At 44.9% G+C, this 21734-nt stretch overlaps 1 protein-coding gene across 1 annotated transcript in view; it reads left to right on the forward strand.

Annotated features, from left to right (window-relative positions):
- Positions 1–21226, forward strand: part of LOC144953590 (uncharacterized) — a 47277-nt gene extending 26051 nt beyond the window's left edge. The window contains exons 4-9 of the mRNA XM_078884162.1: positions 3946–4026; positions 7955–9472; positions 12122–12140; positions 12754–12821; positions 14579–14766; positions 18796–21226. Of these exons, the coding sequence (XP_078740288.1) occupies positions 3946–4026; positions 7955–9472; positions 12122–12140; positions 12754–12821; positions 14579–14766; positions 18796–20884 (3963 nt within the window). The 3' untranslated portion in view covers positions 20885–21226. The remainder of the gene's footprint in view (positions 1–3945; positions 4027–7954; positions 9473–12121; positions 12141–12753; positions 12822–14578; positions 14767–18795) is intronic.
- The last annotated feature ends 508 nt before the right edge of the window (positions 21227–21734 follow it).

Consider the following 21734-nt stretch of genomic DNA (forward strand, 5'->3'; position numbering starts at 1 on the left):
AATCAAATCTTCACAACTGCCAGGGAACACATTTAAAACCACTTAAAGTATACTTGGAAGGCCTTTTGAATTGTTTTGAAACTGAAACACGCGTAAGGAGGTCTACAAGGAGCAGGGTCTGAGATTGACGTGTGAAATTTGAAGTTCCATTAGCCCATCGTTTGTGATGCAAGGACCCAATAAAGATGGCAGCTGGGAAATGTCACCATTCGTGAAGGTGACCTGTGAAGGCTCCAGGGTTTGACTTCCAAGTCACTAATGGAGCCCGAGACAAATCACAGCCATTTGTGGATGTAGAGGTTTGGGAGGACTATTCGGACAATGTCGAGTAGAAGCAGACAGCATGTGTGACCTTACGTGTTGGGTAGACCTGTAACCAAAAGCATGAGACACGGTTTCCCAATGTTTATTGCAATTGTTTAGTTTTTCGTTTATTTAGAATACAGTACATATTTCAATTGTAATCTAAATTTTAGTTGACATTTACCTAACGCCATTACTTGGGTAAGGCTTAAGTATTTAATATCGCGTTTTTATCTGTCGCGTGGCACTTTCAAAGAACGTAACCTCCGATATTCAAGGGGCGGCTGTATTTTCTGTCGATCGAGTACAGCAGAGGAGTATGGGTGTTTTACTAGAAAATAGATCTCTGCTTTCTTGATGTAATTAAGGCCTATGGTACCATAAAGAGGCTTGGTGCTTTAGGTTCCTTGATTTCGATGTCTCTGCCTCTGCTCACATTCGTTGAGGATTTTTATGATTTTGGGCAGGCCCATCGAAAGGTGCGTGACCAGGAGTTAGAGCCATTTCCTGTTCAACTCGGTTTGTGACAGAAATTCACTTTGGCCCAATGCATTACATTAAATAGCATCTTCAATAATTATGTAGTTTGAGAAGCTCACAATGGCCGTATAAATAAATTGCATTCGTTGCGGTTACAATAATACGCTTATCGATGACTGGTTATAGTTAAGGGATCATTCCCTGCTGGTCAGCCCTGTTGCATATGCTGATCTGGTAATGGCTACTCAATGAGATGGAGTTAGGGAATCTTGTTCTGATGCCTGGATAATTCCATCATGAAATGGGGCCTTGCATATGTTCCACAAAAATAAATCACCTGCTTAGGAATCCATGTCATACAACACTGCACTTGCTCAACTCTCCATTAATAGTCAAGCAGTTCTACAAGTGGCGGATAAGTTCCCATACCTGGTTCATGTGTCGAGCAGAATTCTTTTATTAGACTGTGTAACACTGTGGAAGCTGCCTGGACTTTTGCTGCATTCAGAGCTGTGAGTGTCCATCACCAAGATCAAGTCCATCTGAGACCATCCCTCTCCCTGCCATACTGGCATCACACCCGCCCCTCACCCGTCGTTCTGCAGATGGCGGGCGCACTGGAGGGTGCCACGTAGCCATTTCAGGCTGGGCCAGACGGCGATACGTGGGTCACCCGGTCACAAGGTGCTTGTTCGCCAACACAACCCCTGGGCCGGGCCCCAGGGATGATATTGTGATGCCGCACACAGTGTACACACAATAATGTTCACGTTGTTGTTGAGCTCACACACCCAAGAGAGGCAACAATAGAAATGTAATCTAAATAAACTTAAACTCTAACCCTGACCTCGCTCTCTGACGTCACCACTCATTAACCTGTCGGCGTGAGGCGTCAGGGATAGCTGTACCCCGCTAGTGACGTCATGTCACCAAGGTATTCAACCCCCAACCCCCCCTCGACCGCGCTTTTGAGCGTGACGTCACGTCTAGTTGGTTACTGTCGATTTCTGTTCCAGTAAAAATCCTTTTTTGGGAAAAGCTACGCCCAGTCACTGGCGGTTCATTAACATAATTTATTCACGAAAACCGTCGCGAGTTCATTGCAACCGGTTTCGCAGCCAAGCACAATCACCCCACATGGGCTCGACTTATTAACATAATTTATTCAATTACACCCCTGCTTGTTGGGGGAGGGGATTGTGTGATGAACCCCGCTAGTGACGTCATGTCACCCAGTGCTGCCGCGTGACGTCACGATATATCCGGAAGCTGCTGCTGCATTGCGCGCGCGCTCACTGAGATCCGTGGTGAGACGTTCACATCGTGGTTGTTATTGTGGTGGTTGTTGTTGTTTACCCAGGTAGAGCCTCGCTCCGTCTCTCTCGTAGGGATATCAATTGAGTAGCAGCGAGTATGGAATCGATGTCCAGGTTGGAACATTACAACGCGGGGCCTACCCATGCGGGGCCTTGCCTCCTGCCCTCGCTTGATTGTATTTGCTTTAATCCTCTGCTCAAGTTTAATTTGTCTTCATCTGGCTCACTACTTTGAAATGTGTTTCTTTAATTATTTCTACAGTTTTTTTTTTATCCTACCAGGCCAAGCCCACTTCAGCTGCTATACCGCTCTTGTTTTCAGAAGCGACCTTCCCACAACAAAGTGGCTTATCAACGTGTGGAATGTCTGTCGGTCAAATACTCTAAACGCGTGGTGATGTTGACTCTTGATGTGGAGGGGAAAACCCTGAGGATCCGGAGGAAAATCCACGCGACCACGGGGAGAGAGAGAGACACGCAAACTCCAAATATACAGGAGGGGTCGCGATCGAACCCACCACCTCCTGTAATTCAGGAGAGGCAGTTAACATCTCCCAGCCACCATGGTGCACACTCGAGTACATGACCACAATGAGTCTCAGCACTCTAATTCAGGAGCGTTCTGCCGGGTTGGTTTTGCTGATGCACCCTTTAGACCGATGAACAACTATTTTTATGATAATAGTTTTTTTACCCTTTTATCTGGCAAGAAAACTGACTCCTTTTTTACGAGGAATCATGTTTGCATAGACCACAATACCTGCAGTCATAATGCAAACAAAAAACATAACTCTGATAATGTATGCACTGTCCTTGAAGTTGATTGGTCCACACCCGAGACAGCTTTCCTTAGAGCCTAGTCTCTCTCTCTCTGATGGTGCATTGTCTTTGAGTTGTGCGCCTTTTGGCGTCATCTGGTCCAACACCATGTGAGACTTGGTTCTAAGGAAAGCTGTCTCGGGTGTGGACCAATCTACTTTAAGGACAGTGCATACATTATCAGAGTTATGTTTTTTGTTTGCATTATGACTGCAGGTATTGTGGTCTATGCAAACATGATTCCTCGTAAAAAAGGAGTCAGTTTTGTTGCCAGATGAAAGGGTAAAAAATACAATTATATTTTTTTATGGCAAATGAGATTCCAATGGTGTAAACTATTTTTATATTACCAATCAAGGCTCACAGAGCTGTTAGATCTTTTGTCAGAAGCCACCTGGCCATAGATGATAGCTCAACGAAATGGCTTTTCACGTGGAAGATTGTAGCAGCCAAATAATCTAAATGCATGTTACTAAATGTGGAGGGGAAAATCGAAGGACCCGGAGAAAAAATAATCTCGACTGTACTCATTTGTGTTAGTGTACTCCTTGAGCGTACTCTGCGTGCGTGGGTTCGATTCCAACCCTGACGCATTTATAATTGCAGTTTACATTTTTTAATTTTTTATTTCTCTCCCTGTAGTGGCATTGATTTTTCTCCACATTTAGAAACATGCCTTTTGAGAATTTTGCTGCAATACATTTCCATATTATAACCCACTAAGTTGAGCTATCATTTGTGTCCAGGTCGATTCTGATAAAGAGCTATGCAGCTCAGATGGCCTCACCTGGTAAAATAAAAATATTGTACTGTGTTTGAGGGTTTTTCAATTTAATTTCTCATTTAGCAGTTAAAGATTATGTTTCAGGAGGGTCCTGCATTGGACTGTTTGACCACCACGAACTATATTTTGAGTTTAGGTTTGGGAGAAAAACGGACCAGTGGAACACCAATGCCGACAGTGACGGCCGACGCCAGGATAGCAGCCACGGGCTCGAAGCGGGGGCAACCCGGCTCTTGTCCCAAGAAAGGAATCCGCTCCCCGCTGCCCTCCACGGTGGCGCATCGCCGGCGGGGCTGCACGCTGAGCCCCAACTTTTCCAGGCCGGTACCTGCAATACACTCGTGGCATAACACGCTCGACACGTATAACTCCTGGTTACACACCTGGTGTCCGAGGCGACCCTTAAGGGTGACCCTCCCCAGCAGTCCCACTTGCAGTGTGCAGCGCACGATCCGGGGCCTGTAGGCGGCCCACTTCAACCCTGACCACGCTGCAGTGTGTTGCACTCACGAGTGACGTTACCGCCGCCCCCGTGTCCAGCAGAATCTGAGTACGCCGACTGTTCACCTGCCCTTCTAGGAGCGACGTGGCCCGCATTATTCCTGCCACCAGCTCCCGCTGGTGGCAGGGGTGTTGTTGTCGGCATCTGCGTGGGGGTCACTCGCTCACCATTATCGTGACAGTTTATTTGTGTTGGGGCCACGTCAATTGCACCCCTCCGTGGTCAACCTCTTTAGGGAGGCCTTGGTGTTTAACCCTGGTGCTGCTCTCGCACGGGCGATCTGGTGACAGTCTCTCACGAGATGCCCCCATTGGTCGCATAGATAGCACGCAAGGGGAACGGCGGTGGCTCCATAGGAGGCCCCTTGCCCACTCCCCCTTACCCTCCCAGTGCGCATTTGTTCGAGTTCTGCCTCTTATTGAGATACTCGCCTGGTTATCCCCCCGACCATGGAGCGTAGCCCTCCCACCTCGGACTGGACTATCTCCGCTGTGGACTGCAGCTTGGTCACATTCAGGTGTACTTGGGTCACCTCCCCGCATACTTGGGTTACCTCCTCGCGTACTTGGGTCGCATGGCCTGCGATATCTCTGTATCCCTGCCACCCATCCTGGGGTTGTCTCACGGGGTCCCGGAGGCTCCCTCCTTCCATCCCCCCCCCTCACCTCCTCCTCTGGAAGAAGACTTGCAATGGTGCTATCCCGTCCCAGCCATCGGAATTCCGCACGCTCGCGAGCAAATCCCTCACACACAAACGTGCGCGTGCTCGGCAAGGGTGTTAGATGGGGGATATGGGCAGATCGCATCTGGCTGCCACCCCGTTGTGCTTGTCAGATACTGCTGAACTTTCTCGGTGGCGAGGTCATCTATGAACTCGGCAGTGTATCCCAGGCGTGCGCTCTGTGTTAGCAAGCGTGATTTATTTTCATGCGTGCTCAATGGTAATTGTTGTCGTGGTGGTAGTTGTTTACCCAGGTAGAGCCTCGCTCCTTCTCTGTCTTGTAGGGAGGCCGCTTTGGATTGCACTACTTTTCGATTTCACATTAACATGCTAATTTATTACATTAACATCACTTGCCCCGGCCACTTCTTTATGACCCTTGGGCTACACCCATTTCATACCTTTTAAAACAGTCTGCCTCAGCAGCAGACCATGCATTTTCTATCAGAGTGTTTTTACACTATGGTAACCTCATTTGCCAGTAAAAATATAATAATTGTTTTTTTACCCTTCTATCTGGCAACAAAATTGACACCTTTTTACAAGGAGTCATGTTTGCATAGATTGCAATACCTGCAGTCATAATACAAACAAAAGACATAACTCTGATGATGTGCACTGTCCTTGAAGTTGATTGGTCCACATCAGAGACAGCTTTCCTTAGAGCCTAGTCTCACCTGGGTTGGACCAGATGACGCCAAAAGGCGTTTTTGTTTGCATTCTGACCACAAGTATTGCGGTTAATGCACACATGATTCCTTGTAAAAGGTTTCAGTTTGGTGTTTTAACATCTTAACACCTGTTTTGTTGCCAGAAAAATGGGGAAAACCTATTCTCATATTTTAGTACTGGCAAAGGTTCCATGATGAAATAATACAGTATATTAGAGGTGAGGCGTGCGTGTGCAGAGAGGACAATAAGGAGCCGGAAGTTAATGAATTTTGTGGCAACAATACAGGCCTGATTATATGTAAGTATAATGTGGTAAATGAAAAAATATAGCAGCGGCGGGGTGTTGAAGGTGAACAGGTAAGGTAAAATTTGTGTGAAAAACATAATAACTTTCCCTTGAGTAAGCATGGAATTTTTGATGTGTGTATGTTTCAAAGTGTTGGTGCAATTTGGTTCTCAAAAAAACACACAGAGTGCTTTATTTATATACATTTATACTCATCTTGGAATGTCTTGTATACGGTTTCTCCACATTTATTTCAGTAATTTAGTTTATTGGGAATACAGTCCAGTACTTATTTCAATTGTGATGTATATTTGATATGACGTTTACTTAACCCCATTATTTAGGTAAGGCTTTAGTATTGAACATGGGCATTTTAGCTTTCGCACGGCACTTTACAAGAATGTAACCTCCGCGCTATTCAAGGGGCTGCTGTATTTTCTGTCCATCAGCTATAGCACAGGAGTATGGACTTCAGCAGAAACTAGATCTCTGCTTTCTTGGTGTAATTACGGCCTATAGTACCATAAAGAGGCTTGGTGTTTTGGATTGGTTTTTGTTTTAGATATCTCTGCCTCTGCTCACATTCGTTGAGGATTTTTATGATTTTTGGATGGCCCATCTAAAGCTGCGTGACCAGGAGTCGGATCCCTTTCCTGTTCAATTTGGCTTGTGGCTGAAATTCCCTCTGGCCCCATGCATTACATTACGTAGCATTTTGAAATAATTGTGTTTTGAGAAGCTCGCAATGGCCCTATTAAAAATGCATTTCATACAGTAACAATGATACCCTAATCGATGCCTGGTTATAGTCAAGGGATTGTACTCTGCTGATCAACCATGTTACGCATGTTGATGATCTGGTCATGGCTACTCAATGATATTGAGTTGGAGAATCGTATTCTGTACCTGGAGAATTCCATGACGAAATGGGGCCTTGCATATGTTCTGCAAAAAGATCACCTCCCTGGGAAAATCTTGACCTAAAGCTTTCGTAACTGCAGGAATTCATATTCTTTGGGTCTTTCGGTTAAGTGACGTGACTTTACCGAACGACCCAAAGAACACCTCGCTGGGAATGTAATGTCATTCAACGCTGCACCTGCTCAGCTCTCCATGAATAATCAGGTCGTTCTACACGTGGTGGAGGAGCTCCTATAACTGGTTAATGTGTTCACGACCAGCTCTGGTTTGGCATCCAAAGTCTCACTTCAAATTAGTCTAGCAGCATTCTTTCATTAGGCTCTGGAACACTATGTGGAAGCTGCTGGACTTTTTTACATACAAAGCTGTGCGTGTCCATTGCAAAGGTCTCGTCAAAATACAGGCAATAGTCTACATTATAGACTGCCAGTACGCTCACAGAGGTTAAGAACCAGGCTACAGTCTACAGTCTACATTAGTCGTTTTTTTTCTTCTATTCACTTTATTTGTATTATTATTTTCTATCTACGTGACTTTACCGAAATAACCAAAGAATATGAATTCCTGCTGTCACGAAAGTTTTAAGTCAAGATTTTCCCAGGGAGGTGATCTTTTTCTAGAACATATGCAAGGCCCCATTTCATCATGGAATTCAACAGGTACAGAACAAAATTTTATAAGAATGGAAACAGTCAGGAAATTAACACTGCACATATGCAGCTTAAGTTAGATCTGTTCATCCTCGCATTCAAGCTCATCTGAGCCTGGCTTCACACCTCTAAGTTGCAAATGAACATTAATTTATACATTTCTGCATAATACAAATAGTATTCTTTTCAACAGCCTTTGCTATGTTAGCTAATTTTTCTTAAATAAATATTCCTGTCATAGCTAGACAACCAAAATTGTGTGCTTGGAGTTTTTGGTAAACATTAATTTTGAAGACACTAGGGTGTCCAGGCATATTTATGACCATTTGCCCTCGCATTGTGTGCCTTAACAGCCCGTGTGATGAATTGGGGAATCTCTTTCACTATATCATGAAAATATGTATAGATGTGTAAGTCATGTGTGACTGTGTATATATGCATTCCTCTGTGCCTCAATACTCACATAGATGGTGTGGACATGCTTTTCTGTTTGCAGCTGACGCTCTTTCTGCAGAATTGGCCTGATGGAGCAAAGGCACTCAGCGCAGTTCAGTACAAGAAGGAAACAATGCGACCAGCATGCAAACAGCACGGATCGTACTGGAAACTTGACACAGCACCAGAGAACACACACAGGAGAGAAACCCTTAGAGTGCTGTGTGTGTGGGAAGGCATTTTCAGATTCATCTACTCTTAAACAACACCACAGAACACACACAGGAGATAAACCTTTTAAGTGCACTCTGTGTGGGAAGGCGTTTGCAAAGTCATCAAATCTTAAGACCCACCAGAGAACACACACAGGAGAGAAACCTTTTAAGTGCAGTGTGTGTAAAAAGGTGTTTGCACGGTCATCCATTCTTAAATCACACCAGAGAACACACACAGGAGAGAAACCTTTTAAGTGCACTCTGTGTGGGAAGGCGTTTGCAATGTCATCAAATCTTAAGATCCACCAGACAACACACACAGGAGAGAAACCTTTTAAGTGCACTCTGTGTGGGAAGGCGTTTGCAAAGTCATCAAATCTTCAAACCCACCTGAGAACACACACAGGAGATAAGCCCTTCAAGTGCAGTGTGTGTGGGAAGGCATTTTTTGATTCATCTACTTTTAAACAACACCAGAGAACACACACAGGAAAGAAACCTTTCAAGTGCACTGTGTGTGAGAAGGCGTTTGCACGGTCACCACATCTTCAAAGACACCAGAGAACACACACAGGAAAGAAACCTTTCAAGTGCACTGTGTGTGAGAAGGCATTTACACAGTCATCACATCTTCAAAGACACCAGAGAACACACACAGGAGAGAAACCCTTTAAGTGCACTGTGTGTGAGAAGGCATTTTCATGGTCGTCATATCTTCAGACCCACCAAAGAACACACACAGGAGAGAAACCTTTTAAGTGCAGTGTGTGTGGGAAGGCGTTTGCAAAGTCATCAATTCTTAAATCACACCAGAGAACACACACAGGAGAGAAACCTTTCAAGTGCACTGTGTGTGAGAAGGCGTTTGCAAAGTCATCAATTCTTAAATCACACCAGAGAACACACACAGGAGAGAAACCTTTCAAGTGCACTCTGTGTGGGAAGGTGTTTGCAAAGTCATCAAATCTTAAAAAACACCAGAGAACACACACGCATCAGAAAATCCACAAGAAGTGTAATCTGAAATCAGCTTGTGAAAGTCAAAGTGCTGCAATGACCCCATTGTTCATGAAACAAGAACCAGAAGACAACCCTAGCCTGGACACTTTGAAAGGTATCAAGGTGAAATATGAAGAGGCGAAGGTGAAATGTGAAGAAGTAACAGTGAAGAGCGTAGAAGTGAAGGTTAAATTTGAAGATGATTCAACTCCAAAATCGGACCTTCACATAGATGGAGGCAGTGTAAAGCAGGAACTAAATTCTGACTGTGAGGCAGAGCGAGGCAACTCCCAGGAGTTTGTGGATGTGGAGGTGTGGGTGGACTTCTTAGACAATACAAAGTCAAATGGAGACCAGGTAGATGTGCAAGCTTGAGACAATTAAGCTCTAATGGATGCACCTTTGTCACAGGCCTTTCCAATGAATATAATGTGAAGTTGAACACTCAATTTCTAGGTTCAAACTGCAGTGTAAGAGTGGCCAGTTTTTGTGGATCTGTAGGTTGGGTCGTTCTCGAATCCGGGAGCGACTCATGTGTTTTCTAACATATCTCATCTTAGACACTCGAAGGGTGCCCATAATGGGCATCTGCCCCTGTTTGCCACAAGGTGACCGTTCACTGGCTTGCATGTGGATATGAGTTTGTAAGTCGGGGGCGATGATTGATATACCAGTCGGATTTGAACCTTGAACCTCTGCAACAAATAGAGAATGTACTACTGCTTGGCTTCCCTTTATGAGAGTGCGGCACATATAGGCCTAATCTCGTCAGATTAACTTGTAAATACGTTGCAACGTGATGCAGTACATGTCATTTTAGTAATAAAATGTTGCCAATGTGCCGTTTGATTCTTTTGAATCATAATTGAAAGAATACCTGTCTGATTCTGTACGTACATGCAACATTTTGTGTATTAATGTCAAACATGGAATATGTAATGTCCGGACAAAGTATCTGTTTTGGTGGTATGGGTCAAAGGGTATGTTTGTGAATCGGGCCACATCTGACTCTGGGGCAACTCATTGTCTTTGAAATCGGGAGCCTAGTCGGATCATTCATCAGTTAAGGTATACCACTTAAAAGTTACGTATAGGAGATACATTCTCAACAACACTAGTTATCATTTTGTACTACGTATATAAATTTTGTCGAACTGAGACTTGAAATGGACCTTGCTGATGAACATCAGTTGAAGCAAAGCCCGACTGTTGTTGAGACATTGTACACCAAAACCAGTCCACAGGTGGCTTGTACTGAACACATGCATTCATAGAAGTCCATGGTATTTATAGTTTGTGTAAGACATTCCTTTGTTTCGTGTAGAGAACGTTGAATGAAAGATGTCTGCCGATCTGTTTTTTCGCAAGGAGGTACTTTAAAGAGCACATTTGATGCCATCGTGGATTTTTGTTACGGATTTGTATTCTAGCCTAGGTTTTATTCATTTTTTACTTTCATTTAAATAAAACTTTATATATGTGTCCATTGATATCCCAACTTGTTTTCCACATGTTTACTTAAATATGTAGAAGCTCCCTCTGAAGACGTCACCTCAAATTAACGAGTGGGTTACGTCAGGGCCTCCCCCTCTCTGGCTTGTGATGTTGCCAAGAGCAGAACTCGCCTCCACGGAATCTAACGACTGCACTGTCTTGGAATGCATTTACACAGTAATCAAATCTTCACAACTGCCAGGGAACACATTTAAAACCACTTAAAGTATACTTGGAAGGCCTTTTGAATTGTTTTGAAACTGAAACACGCGTAAGGAGGTCTACAAGGAGCAGGGTCTGTGATGCAAGGACCCAATAAAGATGGCAGCTGGGAAATGTCACCATTCGTGAAGGTGACCTGTGAAGGCTCCAGGGTTTGACTTCCAAGTCACTAATGGAGCCCGAGACAAATCACAGCCATTTGTGGATGTAGAGGTTTGGGAGGACTTTTCGGACAATGTCGAGTAGAAGCAGACAGCATGTGTGACCTTACGTGTTGGGTAGACCTGTAACCAAAAGCATGAGACACGGTTTCCCAATGTTTATTTCAATTGTTTAGTTTTTCGTTTATTTAGAATACAGTACATATTTCAATTGTAATCTAAATTTTAGTTGACATTTACCTAACGCCATTACTTGGGTAAGGCTTAAGTATTTAATATCGCGTTTTTATCTGTCGCGTGGCACTTTCAAAGAACGTAACCTCCGATATTCAAGGGGCGGCTGTATTTTCTGTCGATCGAGTACAGCAGAGGAGTATGGGTGTTTTACTAGAAAATAGATCTCTGCTTTCTTGATGTAATTAAGGCCTATGGTACCATAAAGAGGCTTGGTGCTTTAGGTTCCTTGATTTCGATGTCTCTGCCTCTGCTCACATTCGTTGAGGATTTTTATGATTTTGGGCAGGCCCATCGAAATGTGCGTGACCAGGAGTTAGAGCCATTTCCTGTTCAACTCGGTTTGTGACAGAAATTTACTTTGGCCCAATGCATTACATTAAATAGCATCTTCAATAATTATGTAGTTTGAGAAGCTCACAATGGCCGTATAAATAAATTGCATTCGTTGCGGTTACAATAATACGCTTATCGATGACTGGTTATAGTTAAGGGATCATTCCCTGCTGGTCAGCCCTGTTGCATCTGCTGATCTGTTAATGGCTACTCAATGAGATGGAGTTAGGGAATCTTGTTCTGATGCCTGGATAATTCCATCATGAAATGGGGCCTTGCATATGTTCCACAAAAATAAATCACCTGCTTAGGAATCCATTTCATACAACACTGCACCTGCTCAACTCTCCATTAATAGTCAAGCAGTTCTACAAGTGGCGGATAAGTTCCCATACCTGGTTCATGTGTCGAGCAGAATTCTTTTATTAGACTGTGTAACACTGTGGAAGCTGCCTGGACTTTTGCTGCATTCAGAGCTGTGAGTGTCCATCACCAAGATCAAGTCCATCTGAGACCATCCCTCTCCCTGCCATACTGGCATCACACCCGCCCCTCACCCTTCGTTCTGCAGATGGCGGGCGCACTGGAGGGTGCCACGTAGTCATTTCAGGCTGGGCCAGACGGCGATACGTGGGTCACCCGGTCACAAGGTGCTTGTTGGCCAACACAACCCCTGGGCCGGGCCCCAGGGATGATATTGTGATGCCGCACACAGTGTACACACAATAATGTTCACGTTGTTGTTGAGCTCACACACCCAAGAGAGGCAACAATAGAAATGTAATCTAAATAAACTTAAACTCTAACCTTGACCTCGCTCTCTGACGTCACCACTCATTAACCTGTCGGCGTGAGGCGTCAGGGAGAGCTGTACCCCGCTAGTGACGTCATGTCACCAAGGTATTCAACCCCCCAACCCCCCCTCGACCGCGCTTTTGAGCGTGACGTCACGTCTAGTTGGTTACTGTCGATTTCTGTTCCAGTAAAAATCCTTTTTTGGGAAAAGCTACGCCCAGTCACTGGCGGTTCATTAACATAATTTATTCACGAAAACCGTCGCGAGTTCATTGCAACCGGTTTCGCAGCCAAGCCCAATCACCCCACATGGGCCCGACTTATTAACATAATTTATTCAATTACACCCCTGCTTGTTGGGGGAGGGGATTGTGTGATGAACCCCGCTAGTGACGTCATGTCACCTAGTGCTGCCGCGTGACGTCACGATATATCCGGAAGCCGCTGCACTGCGCGCGCGCTCACTGAGATCCGTGGTGAGACGTTCACATCGTGGTTGTTGTTGTGGTGGTTGTTGTTGTTTACCCAGGTAGAGCCTCGCTCCGTCTCTCTCGTAGGGATATCAATTGAGTAGCAGCGAGTATGGAATCGATGTCCAGGTTGGAACATTACAACGCGGGGCCTACCCATGCGGGGCCTTGCCTCCTGCCCTCGCTTGATTGTATTTGCTTTAATCTTCTGCTCAAGTTTAATTTGTCTTCATCTGGCTCACTACTTTGAAATGTGTTTCTTTTAATTATTTCTACAGTTTTTTTTTATCCTACCAGGCCAAGCCCACTTCAGCTGCTATACCGCTCTTGTTTTCAGAAGCGACCTTCCCACAACAAAGTGGCTTATCAACGTGTGGAATGTCTGTCGGTCAAATACTCTAAACGCGTGGTGATGTTGACTCTTGATGTGTAGGGGAAAACCCTGAGGATCCGGAGGAAAATCCACGCGACCACGGGGAGAGAGAGAGACACGAAAACTCCAAATATACAGGAGGGGTCGCGATCGAACCCACCACCTCCTGTAATTCATCAGAGGCAGTTAACATCTCCCAGCCACCATGGTGCACACTCGAGTACATGACCACAATGAGTCTCAGCACTCTAATTTAGGAGCGTTCTGCCGGGTTGGTTTTGCTGATGCACCCTTTAGACCGATGAACAACTATTTTTATGATAATAGTTTTTTTACCCTTTTATCTGGCAAGAAAACTGACTCCTTTTTTACGAGGAATCATGTTTGCATAGACCACAATACCTAAAGTCATAATGTAAACAAAAAACATAACTCTGATAATGTATGCACTGTCCTTGAAGTTGATTGGTCCACACCCGAGACATCTTTCCTTAGAGCCTAGTCTCTCTCTCTCTGATGGTGCATTGTCTTTGAGTTGTGCGCCTTTTGGCGTCATCTGGTCCAACACCATGTGAGACTAGGCTCTAAGGAAAGCTGTCTCGGGTGTGGACCAATCTACTTTAAGGACAGTGCATACATTATCAGAGTTATGTTTTTTGTTTGCATTATGACTGCAGGTATTGTGGTCTATGCAAACATGATTCCTCGTAAAAAAGGAGTCAGCTTTGTTGCCAGATGAAAGGGTAAAAAGTACAATTATATTTTTTTTTATGGCAAATGAGATTCCAATGGTGTAAACTATTTTTATATTACCAATCAAGGCTCACAGAGCTGTTAGATCTTTTGTCAGAAGCCACCTGGCCATAGATGATAGCTCAACGAAATGGCTTTTCACGTGGAAGATTGTAGCAGCCAAATAATCTAAATGCATGTTACTAAATGTGGAGGGGAAAATCGAAGGACCCGGAGAAAAAATAATCCGAGTGAGCGAGTGTACTCATTTGTGTTAGTGTACTCCTTGAGCGTACTCTGCGTGCGTGGGTTCGATTCCAACCCTGACGCATTTATAATTGCAGTTTACATTTTTTAATTTTTTATTTCTCTCCCTGTAGTGGCATTGATTTTTCTCCACATTTAGAAACATGCCTTTTGAGAATTTTGCTGCAATACATTTCCATATTATAACCCACTAAGTTGAGCTATCATTTGTGTCCAGGTCGATTCTGATAAAGAGCTATGCAGCTCAGATGGCCTCACCTGGTAAAATAAAAATATTGTACTGTGTTTGAGGGTTTTTCAATTTAATTTCTCATTTAGCAGTTAAAGATTATGTTTCAGGAGGGTCCTGCATTGGACTGTTTGACCACCACGAACTATATTTTGAGTTTAGGTTTGGGAGAAAAACGGAAAACCCAGTGGAACACCAATGCCGACAGTGACGGCCGACGCCAGGATAGCAGCCACGGGCTCGAAGCGGGGGCAACCCGGCTCTTGTCCCAAGAAAGGAATCCGCTCCCCGCTGCCCTCCACGGTGGCGCATCGCCGGCGGGGCTGCACGCTGAGCCCCAACTTTTCCAGGTCGGTACCTGCAATACACTCGTGGCATAACACGCTCGACACGTATAACGCCTGGTTACACACCTGGTGTCCGAGGCGACCCTTAAGGGTGACCCTCCCCAGCAGTCCCACTTCCACTTGCAGTGTGCAGCGCACGATCCGGGGCCTGTAGGCGGCCCACTTCAACCCCGACCACGCTGCAGTGTGTTGCACTCACGAGTGACGTTACTGCCGCCCCCGTGTCCAGCAGAATCTGAGTACGCCGCCTGTTCACCTGCCCTTCTACGAGCGACGTGGCCCCCATTATTCCTGCCACCAGCTCCCGCTGGTTGCAGGGGTGTTGTTGTCGGCATCTGCGTGGGGGTCACTCGCTCACCATTATCATGACAGTTTATTTGTGTTGGGGCCACGTCAATTGCACCCCTCCGTGGTCAACCTCTTTAGGGAGGCCTTGGTGTTTAACCCTGGTGCTGCTCTCGCACGGGCGATCTGGTGACAGTCTCTCACGAGATGTCCCCATTGGTCGCATAGATAGCACGCAAGGGGAACGGCGGTGGCTCCATAAGAGGCCCCTTGCCCACTCCCCCTTACCCTCCCAGTGCGCATTTGTTCGAGTTCTGCCTCTTATTGAGATACTCGCCTGGTTATCCCCCCGACCATGGAGCGTAGCCCTCCCACCTCGGACTGGACTATCTCCGCTGTGGACTGCAGCTTGGTCACATTCAGGTGTACTTGGGTCACCTCCCCGCATACTTGGGTTACCTCCTCGCGTACTTGGGTCGCATGGCCTGCGATATCTCTGTATCCCTGCCACCCATCCTGGGGTTGTCTCACGGGGTCCCGGAGGCTCCCTCCTTCCATCCCCCCCCCTCACCTCCTCCTCTGGAAGAAGACTTGCAATGGTGCTATCCCGTCCCAGCCATCGGAATTCCGCACGCTCGCGAGCAAATCCCTCACACACACACGTGCGCGTGCTCGGCAAGGGTGTTAGATGGGGGATATGGGCAGATCGCATCTGGCTGCCACCCCGTTGTGCTTGTCAGATACTGCTGAACTTTCTCGGTGGCGAGGTCATCTATGAACTCGGCAGTGTATCCCAGGCGTGCGCTCTGTGTTAGCAAGCGTGATTTATTTTCATGCTTGCTCAATGGTAATTGTTGTCGTGGTGGTAGTTGTTGTTTACCCAGGTAGAGCCTCGCTCCTTCTCTGTCTTGTAGGGGGGCCGCTTTGGATTGCACTACTTTTCGATTTCACATTAACATGCTAATTTATTACATTAACATCACTTGCCCCGGCCACTTCTTTATGACCCTTGGGCTACACCCATTTCAAACCTTTTAAAACAGTCTGCCTCAGCAGCAGACCATGCATTTTCTATCAGAGTGTTTTTACACTATGGGAACCTCATTTGCCAGTAAAAATATGATAATTGGTTTTTTACCGTTCTATCTGGCAACAAAACTGACACCTTTTTACAAGGAGTCATGTTTGCATAGACTGCAATACCTGCAGTCATAATACAAACAAAAGACATAACTCTGATGATGTGCACTGTCCTTGAAGTTGATTGGTCCACATCAGAGACAGCTTTCCTTAGAGCCTAGTCTCACCTGAGTTGGACCAGATGACGCCAAAAGGCGTGTTTTTGTTTGCATTCTGACCACAAGTATTGCGGTTAATGCACACATGATTCCTTGTAAAAGGTTTCAGTTTGGTGTTTTAACATCTTAACACCTGTTTTGTTGCCAGAAAAACGGGGAAAACCTATTCTCATATTTTAGTACTGGCAAAGGTTCCATGATGAAATAATACAGTATATTAGAGGTGAGGCGTGCGTGTGCAGAGAGGACAATAAGGAGCCGGAAGTTAATGAATTTTGGTGCAACAATGCAGGCCTGATTATATGTAAGTATAATGTGGTAAATGAGAAAAAATATAGCAGCGGCGGGGTGTTGAAGGTGAACAGGTAAGGTAAAAATTGTGTGAAAAACATAATAACTTTCCCTTGAGTAAGCATGGAATTTTTGATGTGTATATGTTTCAAAGTGTTGGTGCAATTTGGTTCTCAAAAAAACACAGAGTGCTTTATTTATATACATTTATACTCATCTTGGAATGTCTTGTATACGGTTTCTCCACATTTATTTCAGTAATTTAGTTTATTGGGAATACAGTCCAGTACTTATTTCAATTGTGATGTATATTTGATATGCCGTTTACTTAACTCCATTATTTAGGTAAGGCTTTAGTATTGAACATGGGCATTTTAGCTTTCGCACGGCACTTTACAAGAATGTAACCTCCGCGCTATTCAAGGGGCTGCTGTATTTTCTGTCCATCAGCTATAGCACAGGAGTATGGACTTCAACAGAAACTAGATCTCTGCTTTCTTGGTGTAATTACGGCCTATAGTACCATAAAGAGGCTTGGTGTTTTGGATTGTTTTTTGTTTTAGATATCTCTGCCTCTGCTCACATTCGTTGAGGATTTTTATGATTTTTGGATGGCCCATCTAAAGCTGCGTGACCAGGAGTCGGATCCCTTTCCTGTTCAATTTGGCTTGTGGCTGAAATTCTCTCTGGCCCCATGCATTACATTACGTAGCATTTTGAAATAATTGTGTTTTGAGAAGCTCGCAATGGCCCTATTAAAAATGCATTTCATACAGTAACAATGATACCCTAATCGATGCCTGGTTATAGTCAAGGGATTGTTCCCTGCTGATCAACCATGTTACGCATGTTGATGATCTGGTCATGGCTACTCAATGATATTGAGTTGGAGAATTGTATTCTGTACCTGGAGAATTCCATGACGAAATGGGGCCTTGCATATGTTCTGCAAAAAGATCACCTCCCTGGGAAAATCTTGACCTAAAGCTTTCGTAACTGCAGGAATTCATATTCTTTGGGTCTTTCGGTTAAGTGACGTGACTTTACCGAACGACCCAAAGAACACCTCCCTGGGAATTTAATGTCATTCAACACTGCACCTGCTCAGCTCTCCATGAATAATCAGGTCGTTCTTCACGTGGTGGAGGAGCTCCTATAACTGGTTAATGTGTTCACGACCAGCTCTGGTTTGGCATCCAAAGTCTCACTTCAAATTAGTCTAGCAGCAATCTTTCATTAGGCTCTGGAACACTATGTGGAAGCTGCTGGACTTTTTTACATACAAAGCTGTGAGTGTCCATTCCAAAGGTCTAGTCCATTGCAAAGGTCTCGTCAAAATACAGGCAATAGTCTACATTATAGACTGCCAGTACGCTCACCGAGGTTAAGAACCAGGCTACAGTCTACATTAGTCGTTTTTTTTCTTCTATTCACTTTATTTGTATTATTTTCTATCTACATGACTTTACCGTAATAACCAAAGAATATTAATTCCTGCAGTCACGAAAGTTTCAAGTCAAAATTTAACCACCTTTTTACCATGCAAGTGTATGAACATGTAAAGTTTGTATTTGCTGTCAAGTATATTGACTCGATTGAACATGGAGGTTAAATCATAATAATAGTTTATTTTAGTTTTGCTCAGGAAATTTTCATGAGAATGGAAACAGTCAGGAAATTAACACAGCACATATGCAGCTGAAGTTAAATCTGTTGATCCTCGCATTCAAGCTCATCTGAGCCTGGCTTCACACCTCTAAGTTGCAAATGAACATTAATTTATACATTTTTGCATAATACAAATAGTATTATTTTCAACAGCCTTTGCTATGTTAACAAATTTTTCTTAAATAAATATTCCTGTCATAGCTTGACAACCGAAATTGTGTGCTTGGAGTTTTTGGTAAGCATTCATTTTGAAGACACTAGGGTGTGCAGGCATATTTATGACCATTGGCCCTCTCATTGTGTGCCTTAACAGCCCGCGTGATGAATTGGGGAATTATTTTCACTATATCATGAATATATGAATAAATATAGATATGTAAGTCATGTGTGACTGTATATATGCATTCCTCTGTGCCTTGATACTGACGTAGATGGTGTGGATATGTTTTTCTGTCTGCAGCTGACGCTTCCTCTGACTCTTCCTCAACAGAATTGGTCTGATGGAGCAAAGGGACTCGGCGCAGCTCGGTACAAGAAGGAAACAATGCGACCAGTATGCAGACAGCACGGATCGTACTGGAAGTTTGACACAGCACCAGAGAACGCACACAGGAGAGAACCCCTTCAAGTGCACTGTGTGTGAAAAGGCATTTGCAAAGTCATCACATCTTAAAACACACCAGAGAACGCACACAGGGGAGAAACCCTTCAAGTGCACTGTGTGTGAGAAGGCATTTGCAAAGTCATCAAATCTTCAGAGTCACCAGAGAACATGCACAGGAGAGAAACCCTTCTGGTGCACTATGTGTGAAAAGGCATTTACAGAGTCATCACATCTTCACGACCACGAAAGAACACACACAGGACCGAAACCCTTCAAGTGCACTATGTGTGAGAAGGCATTTACAGAGTCATCACATCTTCACGACCACCAAAGAACACACACAGTACAGAAACCCTTCAAGTGCACTCTGTGTGAAAAGGCATTTGCAAAGCCATCAAATCTTCATATTCACCAGAGAACGCACACAGGAGACAAACCCTTCAAGTGCACTATGTGTGAGAAGGCATTTACAGAGTCATCACAACTTAAAACACACCAGAGAGCGCACACAGGAGAGAAACCCTGCAAGTGCACTATGTGTGAAAAGGCATTTGCAAAGTCATCGCATCTTAAAACACACCAGAGAACGCACACAGGGGAAAAACCTTTCAAGTGCACTGTGTGTGAGAAGGCATTTGCAAAGTCATCAAATCTTCAGAGTCACCAGAGAACGCACACAGGAGAGAAACCCTTCAAGTGCACTATGTGTGAGAAGGCATTTACAGAGTCATCACATCTTAAAAAACACCAGAGAACACACACAGGAGAGAAACCCTTCAAGTGCACTATGTGTGAGAAGGCATTTGCAAGGTCATCAAATCTTCAAAGACACCTGACAATACACACCGGAGAGAAACCCTTCAAGTGCACTATGTGTGAGAAGGCATTTACAGAGTCATCAAGTCTTCAAGGACACCTGAGAATACACACCGGAGAGAAACCCTTCAAGTGCACTATGTGTGAGAAGGCATTTACAGAGTCATCACATCTTAAAAAACACCAGAGAACACACACAGGAGAGAAACCCTTCAAGTGCACTATGTGTGAGAAGGCATTTGCAAGGTCATCAAATCTTCAAAGACACCAGAGAATACACACCGGAGAGAAACCATTCAAGTGCACTATGTGTGAGAAGGCATTTACAGAGTCATCAATTCTTCACTACCACCAGAGAACGCACACAGGAGAGAAACCCTTCAAGTGCACTATGTGTGAGAAGGCATTTGCAAAGTCATCAAATCTTCAGAGTCACCAGAGAACGCACACAAGAGAGAAACCCTTCAAGTGCACTATGTGTGAGAAGGCATTTACAGAGTCATCACATCTTAAAAAACACCAGAGAACACACACAGGAGAGAAACCCTTCAAGTGCACTATGTGTGAGAAGGCATTTACAGAGTCATCACATCTTAAAAAACACCAGAGAACACACACAAGAGAGAAACCCTTCAAGTGCACTGTGTGTGGAAGCGCATTTGCAACGTTATCAAATATTAAAATGCACCAGAGACCACACACAGGAGAGAAACTCTTCAGGTGCACTGTGTGTGGGAAGGCATTTGCACGGTCATCACATCTTCAAAGACACCACAGAACACACAGGCATCAGAAGATCCCCAAGGAGCGGAGTCTGAAATCGGCTTGTGCAAGTCCAAGTGCTGCAATGAGTCCATCCCTGCTGAAAAAAGAACCAGAATTTAATTCCAGCTTGGACGCAATGAAATGTATCAAGGTGGATTTTGAAGAGGTGAAATGTGAAGAAGTGATGGTGAAGAGCGAAAAAGCGATGGTAGAATGTGAAGATGAAGATTCAACTCCAAAATCAGACCTTCACATCGATGTAGGTAACGTGAAGCAGGAGGAGAATTCTGACTGTGAGGCAGAGCGAGGCAACTCCCAGGAGTTTGTGGAAGTGGAGGTGTGGGTGGACTTCTTAGACAATACAAAGTCAAATGCAGACCCGGTAGATGTGTAAGCTTGAGACAATGAAGCTCCAATAAATGCACTTTTGTCACGAACACCAAAGAAAGTACTGTCTGTGAAAAGACATTTGCACGGTCAACTGTTCTTCAGATCCACCAGAGAACACACGGAGAAACCCTTCATGTGCAGTGTGTGTGGGAAGGAATTTTCAGGTTCACCTGCTCTTAAAAATCACCAGAGAACACAGGTGTAATGATTGTGGTGTCGCTGCTGTGTGCACACGCACACGTGTAACGTCACTGCGTTACTACCACGTGGGTCTACACACACACATGACGTCATCCCGGCTGGAGGCGGGAATGACATCAGGACCGGTGCTGGACACATGACCGAATCCGAGTGGGGGGCCGGGGGCCGAGGGGGACCTCCGGGGGCACGTGGACAGCAGGGGGGCTTCGAGAGGGTGCTCGAAGGGTGGTGTGGCCAGAGTGAGGCCGGGCACGCCAAGGCCCATATAAGCAGCCTCGGGGTTCGAGCCTGCCCGTGCCGAGAATGAAGATGCCTCGTGAAGATGCCAAGAAGAGAAGGCCTACAGTGAGCGGACCGCCAGCAGCCACCTGGCTGGGTCACGCTAGAGTAGCTAAGAGATAAGTGTGTGTTAGCTAGGGTAGGTCGGTGGTCACACCCTATGTGTAAAGTAAGAGTAACTGTTGAGTCACTGTTATGTTCATTAAGAAATGAATGTCTCCCAAGAAGTGTGTGCGCCTAATATGAACCCATTACACAGGCATCAGAAGATCCCCAAGGAGCAGAGGCTTGTGAAAGTCAAAGTGCTGCCATCCTTAATGATAAGAACTACAAGAAAATCCCAGCTTGGACACTTTAAAATGTATCAAGGTGAA

This window comes from Lampetra fluviatilis, chromosome 78, assembly GCF_964198595.1.
Source record: "Lampetra fluviatilis chromosome 78, kcLamFluv1.1, whole genome shotgun sequence".
Taxonomy (NCBI): domain Eukaryota; kingdom Metazoa; phylum Chordata; class Hyperoartia; order Petromyzontiformes; family Petromyzontidae; genus Lampetra; species Lampetra fluviatilis.